The sequence below is a fragment of the Manihot esculenta genome, chromosome 10, assembly GCF_001659605.2.
Source record: "Manihot esculenta cultivar AM560-2 chromosome 10, M.esculenta_v8, whole genome shotgun sequence".
Lineage (NCBI taxonomy): Eukaryota > Viridiplantae > Streptophyta > Magnoliopsida > Malpighiales > Euphorbiaceae > Manihot > Manihot esculenta.
The window spans coordinates 31492102-31499690 of record NC_035170.2 but is presented as its reverse complement, the minus strand read 5'-3'; the positions used below and the strand labels follow the sequence as shown (position 1 = coordinate 31499690).

The window sequence follows — 7589 nt, the reverse complement described above, 5'->3', positions numbered from 1 at the left end:
TTCGATTTGATTAATTTGAATTTTTAATAAATTTTTTATTTTTTAAATTTTATTTTAATATTTTAAAATTTAATTAAAATATTTTAATTTTAATATAATATAATTTTTTTTATTATTAAAAATAATATATTATTATTATTAATTAATTTTATTTTTTTTATTAAAATTAAATTAAATAATTGAAATTTTTAAAATTAAAAATTAAATTAAAATTAATAAAAAATGAAATTAAAATTTTAAATTAATTTAATACTATTAAATTCTATAAATTGTCATAAAACACCATAGAATTGCACATTACTATATATATATATATATATATATATATATTACGTTTGTCTTCATATACTGCGAATCTGGGGCCCACGTATCTTCCTTTTATCATTTGAAAAGGACAGACATTGGGTAGTGCAATGCAATATCAAACTGTCAAGTAATTAAACAGCTGTGAGTGACAGACAAGGTGAGAATAGCGTATTGGGAACGCTAAAACATTCATTTTTGTGGCCTAGGGATTGTTTGGTTTGTTAATAAGAGAACTTAAAGTTTATGATGGCCACACACTTTGCGCATATCTTTTCCACGTGTCATTCTCTACTGATATTTACTTGTCAAAGCCGCTTGAATGACATGGAAGCAACTGGGCTTGCCATGTCATCTCTGATTTAATCAGTTTACTAATTTTCATTATGATGATGTGTCGAGGGTTGGGGTACTTTGTACACTTGGCATTCAATAAATTAAGATGAAAAAATGTAATACTACTTAGTAATAATAATAATAATAATAATAATAATAAGACATTCTAAGAGAAAGAAGCGGTGAACAAAAGCCAGTAGATAAAACGAAACCTTCTTAGACGTTAGCTGCCCAAACATACATTGTATGCCGAGGACAAGGAGCCCTCCACAGTCCCTATACCTAGGACTACTACAACTTTCAAGGACCCCCACACTCCCAAAAGAAGGAAGAGAGTTGTCACCCATAGGTCCACGTGGCAAAATATGAGATGTCTCTGTCGTCCAAGTGGGCAAAAGTGCCAGCGTGGACACATATTGCATGACAGCTGGCATTAGAAGACATAAATGAGGAAATATAAAGAGAGCGGACAATGGATGAGAAGAATCGCGGCAGGTCACATGGAGGATTCAGTGGAAGAATTGTTTAAATGAGACAGCTGGCTTTTCCACAACAAGACACGACTCATTCTCGACATGTCAGGCAAAAGCTACTTACCCTTTTTTTTACTTTTTTTTTTTTAAAAAATTTTCAGTCCTTTGCTCTTCTTCCAATAATTCACTTTGAATTCGAATTTTCAAACCCACTTTTTACCCATTTACCCCTCTCATAATTCACCAAAATTAAATTATTTTTTGATGGCAAAAAATTTAAATTATATATTATATATATAAAATTGGAATATTTAAGGGTGAAAATTGGATAATTGAAAGTATATTTTTTATATTCCTTGTGATTATATAATAGTTCTGTCCTTTAGACTAATTTACATTAAATTATTTCTATTTCTGAGTTTATTCAATTATTTAAATTAAATTCCTTTTTTTATTTATCATAACTCATAAATTACCTTTTTAAACAATAATTAATTTATTCATTTTAATATTTTCCATTTAATATACATAATATAAAATATTTATAATATTATATTATAGGATATAAAATTATCATTTTTGAATTTGTTTTTAATATTATATATTTTTTTTGAATTAAAAATTAAAAATTAAAAAATTTATTAAATTTTTTAAATTTTTATGACTGATTAAATTTGTGAGTTAAATGATATAGTTAATATATAAAATTTATTGGAATTATTAAGGGAGAGAACTAAATTATTTTTATTTTCTCTTCCGTCAGAAAAATTTCACTTTTGCTGGAACATCATATTTAGTTTTAATCATTATTATTATTTTTTTCTATATAATTAAACAAATCTTTCCTTTTAATTAATTTTTCCATTAGACAAATCCTACTTGGATATTAACCATTATCTTTAAATAATCCCTTCAAAACCGTCCAAAGCACAACTCTCTCCTCTTCTCCATTTTCTCTTCTCCTTCCAACAACGCGTGTAGAGACTTTGAGCTCTGAGACTTCGCGTTCCTGCCGCACATGTTCTCTTTCTCTCTGTTCTTGGTCTTCTTCTCTCTTCGTGTATGATCCCAATAAAGAAAGGGATAATTTCTAACAAAGTTTTTGCGTGCCAGTAATCAGGAACTCCTCATCAAGGAAGCTAAGAAGCAAGAGAGTTCTTAGTTTAATGGCAAAATCAAAGAACAATGCAAAAAGAGTTTCTTACATCTATGTTCCATCACAAGTAATCAATACTTTATCTTCTTCTTCGCTCCAAACTCTGCTCCATTCACCAAAGAAATCATCAAGGAACAGGTTCTTAAGCTGGAGTTTTTGTAAGAGCCCGAGAGTTTGGTTCTTTGCTCTCTTTCTTTTTGGTTTTCTTGGTATGTTCAAGTTATGGTTCGATCTTGACCCTTTGGTACCTTTCTATCCATACCCATGTGTCACAAAAACTCAAGGGAACTCATCCTCAACTGGGTACTCAACATCACAGTTTGTTTTCCCTTCGGATGGTGAAAAACTTGGCCAAAAAGATAAAGATGTTGTGCCTGTTAATGGCATGGGTTCAAAAGCTGAGGTGGGTTTAGCTTCAAACGATGGAAAAGGTGGTGAAAGTGCTGCCAAGGACGAGCCATTGAAGAGTATTGTTCAATCTAAGCCCCTAGTGTCAAACAGACATGCAAAATCAGATGGGGATGGAAAGGATAATGAGTTCTGGAAGCAGCCTGATGGATTGGGTTATAAACCTTGTTTAGAGTTCAGTTCAGAGTATAGAAAAGGGAGTGAGGTGATACTGAAGAATAGAAGAAAGTATTTACTAGTTGTGGTTTCTGGTGGCATGAATCAACAAAGGAATCAAATTGTGGATGCTGTGGTTATTGCAAGGATCCTTGGTGCGTCTTTGGTTGTTCCTATCTTGCAAGTCAATGTCATATGGGGAGACGAAAGGTAAAAAACTAGCAAGGCATTGTATTTTGAGCTAATGTCTCCATTTTCTTAAAAAAAATTTGTTCTTTGCGCCCCTTATTAGTTGCATTTATGCTTCCTGACCAAAATGATTTGTTAGTACACGTTTTTCTGTCATTTAGGTGAAGAGAAGGAGAGAAAAAAGAGAAACTGGTTTACAACAAAAAAAAAAAAAAAAGAAGAGAAATGACTTTTAATAATCTCTTCGTTGGAAATAAAAGGAACTTCTTTTCTTGGTTAGTTTGCTGTTTTTTACTATATTAGAATACAGAAGCTTCTAATCTGGGGCGATATTGTTGTTGGTTGATTGTTTAGGCCATGTTTTATTCAGTTTTAAAAAAGAAAACTTTCTACTTTAGTTGAAAATGTGCTTTCCCAGACAAAATTTGTCCCATGTTCATGTATTTCTGGCAAATTAATCCCGTCATTGTTTGACGTTTTCGCCCAATTTATTAGTTTCCCTCATTTTGGCAGAATTCTGCAGTCCCATTTTCTATCATAGGTTAAGCAAATTAATTTTTTTTTTTCCTATTCATAAATGGTTTTATGCTGTGTTCTTCATTGCATAGTAGATTAATTTTTGTATTTGTTATTCCATATGTTGAATGCAGTGAATTTTCTGATATATTTGATTTGGAGCATTTCAAGAAAGTTCTAGCTAATGATGTGAGGATAGTTTCATCGTTGCCTTCAACACATATAAGAACAAGGCCAGTGGAGGAAAGTCGAACTCCTCTACATGTCTCCCCTCAATGGATCCGTGCGCGCTATCTCAAGCGAGTAAGAATTAGCTTCTTTCTATTGCTTTATGCTTTTGAGCAACTGATTTAACTTCATTCTTCTGCTTTCTGTTTTCGAATTTTTGCTGAATGTGTGCTTGAGATTGCTTTGGCTTCTTTCTATGTTGCTTGCTACTTAGGAATTATAGCTCAATTTGCTATTTGGAGTAATTACTTCATTGTAGTTTGTCAGAATGTCTTTATTGACTTGGTAAATGGAAGAAAAATGAAGGCCAGAAGTATAGATAAGGCGCCAGCTGTTAGTTTGTAGCTAGGCAAAAATGCCCTACAATTTGTTAGAGAATCATCGAACATGAATGGGGGCTTTTTGGATTTTGCTTTCCTTTTGCTCTCAGAGCAGAAAGATTCGTACATTTGTGTTACCAAGGTAGCTGCATATGCTATGTAGACAAGAGAATGGACAAAAGCATATGAACAATTTCTTAATATGCTTTTTTTAAGACAATTTCCTAATATGTTGGACCCTATTGTCTTTAGATAGTATTAATTGTTGATGGTCTCCTGAATGAAACATAATATCATTGCATTTGACTCCCTGCTAAAGGAGAATGACAAATTCATGGTGTTCCAGGTTTTTATGTAAAATTTCTTGTCCATGTATTGAAAATCTTATCTGGTGGGTGTCCATTGACACAGTTCATCCGACTCTTAATTCTCTTGGTTTATGCAGCTTAATGTCAATCGGACTCTTAATTCTCTTGGTTTATGCAGCTTAATCGAGAAGGGGTTTTGCTTTTGCGTGGTTTGGATTCAAGACTCTCTAAAGATCTCCCTTCTGATCTTCAGAAACTTCGCTGCAAGGTATTGTGGATTTCTGTCTTGCTTTTTGCACTTTTTTTCTTTCAATTCAGTTCGCTGAAGGCCTAAATTTGGACTTGCATGGAAGAGTGAAAAAAATCGTTCAGTTACTCCATTCTCTGACCATATGGAAAAACTTATCAAGTTGAAAGTGGTGAAAACTGAAAAGTGTGTTGAGGAAGTACTGAACTTGATTATTCTTTAAAGGTTGTTCTTCAGAAATTGCAGTTCTTCATATATACACCTCTGATTTCTTATTTGTTGGACTTCAGGTGGCATTTCATGCATTGAGATTTGCTCCATCAATTTTGGAGCTTGGTAACAGGCTTGCTGAGAGGATGCGGAGCAAAGGACCGTATCTTGCTCTTCATCTACGAATGGAAAAGGACGTATGGGTGAGAACAGGGTGCCTTCCTGGTTTGAGTCCAGAATATGATGAGATTATCAACAATGAGAGAAAACGACGGCCTGAGCTCCTTACTGGAAGATCAAATATGACTTACCATGATAGGAAACTTGCTGGTCTCTGCCCCTTGAATGCCGCAGAGGTGACAAGGTTAGGATTTGAAGCTAATGCAATATGTACTGCTAAATATTGAAACCAATTATTGCACAATTACCTACCCATTTTTTTAATATATTATGTTACTGTTTTAGGCTGCTTAAAGCTCTTGGAGCTCCAAAAGATGCAAGAATATATTGGGCTGGAGGGCAACCACTTGGTGGTAAAGAAGCTTTGATGCCATTAACCAGAGAATTTGCTCATTTCTACAATAAGGAGGACATTGCATTGCCTGGTGAACTAGAACCATTTGCACGGAGGGCTTCTTTGATGGCTGCCATTGATTATATTGTCTCGGAAAAGAGCAATGTTTTCATGCCATCTCATGGTGGAAATATGGGTCATGCAATCCAGGTACAGCTCACTATCACCTCATTTATTATCAATTAGTATGAGTAACTACCAATCATTGTTAAGGTCCATTTAGCATTGCTGTTTCAGCTGCTGCTGAGAACATAACTATTTTTAAAATGTTTATTAGAGACATTAAAGTTTGATTTAATTTAAATTTCGATTTTTCTATTCATAACAACTATTTCAGAGCTATTTCCAACAATATCTAAAAGGGTGTTCTTTCAAAGCAGTTTTAACCTCAATGTCAAACATGCTCGTGTTGAAAAATTTGCCTAAACAGAAGTGTGCACTTGGTGCAGGGACAACGGGCATATGCAGGGCACAAGAAATATATCACCCCTAACAAAAGACACATGCTTCCTTATTTTCTTAATTCTTCTCTACCTGAAGCAGAGTTCAATAGAATCATAAAGGACTTGCACCGTGACTCCTTGGGGCAACCAGAACTGAGGGGTAGCAAAGCTGGAAGAGATGTCACCAAGTACCCTGTTCCTGAATGTATGTGCAAGGATTCACATACCCATTTTTCTTTGTGATTGAATGCCAAATATTGCCAACCCCATATCAGAATGCAACAGATTGCTTCAACTGAACATTGATATTTCATCGAACAAATTCCTCTGAGTCCGAGCTGTTTTGGTAATATGATACTTACATGTTCCAGGCAATGATGGTTTTAAAGGAGCACCTTGTTTGAAGCGCATGTGTGGCAGGTGTGCTTTTCTTCCAAGTTAACTCATTATTTATCAATATCCGCCTACTTATATGTATCTACTTGTACATGAGAGTTAATATAGGTAAATATAAAGAAGAATGATAAAATTTTTTACACTTCATAGGTCAATTTTTTCCTCTTTAGCTTTGTTTTCTTTTACCCAATTCATTCTTTGTACTAAATCTATGTACCACAGATTCATACGTGTATATGTATAATGAATAATATTTCCATTCATGTGCTATCAGCTGTGAAGTTCATTATATGCTATTTCTATTACAGTGTCAGCTGCTAAAGTTGAATAGAGAATAGCAACATAACTTGGAATTTGTTTGGAAATCAACTAATTTGTAAAATTTCTTATTCTTATACTTCACTCATAACACTTAGTCTTATCTATCAAATTGAGGGAAAAAATAAAACCAATCCATCGATCGTTCTTATTCTTATATATAAGAGGCACATTACCTCTTTATATCACCGTGGGATTCAACACACTCTTATTCTTATATATAAGAGGCACATTACCTTTTTACACCACCGATATGGAATTCAACACACTCCTCACATCCAGAATTTTACTGGTGCGAAATCTTTAGACTCTGTTTTCCATGGCTCCTCTATTGGCATATTGGCTCTATTGGCATATTGGTTCTAGCTATTGTTGGCCTGTTGGGAAAGTATCCAGCATAAGCATACTGTCCAAAGTTCACAGCTGCATGACGACCTGAAGCTACCCATATTATGGTAGTTAAAACCTTGATTAAATCTTGTTGGGTATTTAGAACAGGCCACCATGGCTCATCCTTCTTGTCTTCATGGCCTTTAGTTCTAACTTCTTCCCACCATGCTTGAAGTTCATCATCAGATGCGACCTGGCTTGCTTCTTGGGTAGTAGTTGTTCACATAATCAGTAACCCATTGCTTAATTGCATCCCAAAGTATCATACCATCATTCCCAAATACATATTTGTTGTATTTCATAATAGAAATTATAATCTATTTATAGATGAGAGACGGTATCTAAACAGAAAGGAAAATCAAGTTTATGATTATACAATCCTAAAATTAAACAACTGAATCATCTATTAATATTTACTTTATATATTAATATATTTACTTCTTATAATCTAACTCCCCTTCAAGTTAGAGCATAAATGTTAATCATGCCCAATTTGTTATATATATAATCAATTTCAACCATAAGGACAATCAATCCAAAACAATCAAAATAGATAAAGGATCAGAAGAACAGAACCTTTGAACAATATTCGTGAATAATAACCGATGAACAGTACCC

The 7589-nt window shown here is 33.7% G+C and overlaps 1 protein-coding gene across 1 annotated transcript; it reads left to right on the top strand.

The window, feature by feature from the left end:
• The first annotated feature begins 2031 nt into the window (after positions 1-2031).
• Positions 2032-6526, top strand: LOC110624064 (O-fucosyltransferase 20). The gene is made up of 6 exons (XM_021769139.2): positions 2032-3042; positions 3672-3840; positions 4572-4661; positions 4931-5214; positions 5316-5574; positions 5874-6526. Exons 1-6 carry the CDS (start codon positions 2279-2281, stop codon positions 6108-6110), a joined length of 1803 nt encoding a protein of 600 aa, XP_021624831.1. The 5' UTR covers positions 2032-2278; the 3' UTR covers positions 6111-6526.
• The last annotated feature ends 1063 nt before the right edge of the window (positions 6527-7589 follow it).

What these genes read in the sequence shown, in the direction of transcription:
- LOC110624064 (XM_021769139.2), top strand. Translation starts at nt 2,279, where the DNA reads ATGGCAAAATCAAAGAACAATGCAAAAAGAGTTTCTTACATCTATGTT. An exon ending in TTCAGAAACTTCGCTGCAAG is followed by an intron (nt 4,662 to 4,930) that starts GTATTGTGGATT and finishes GTTGGACTTCAG; the next exon opens with GTGGCATTTCATGCATTGAG. An exon ending in ATATGGGTCATGCAATCCAG is followed by an intron (nt 5,575 to 5,873) that starts GTACAGCTCACT and finishes CACTTGGTGCAG; the next exon opens with GGACAACGGGCATATGCAGG.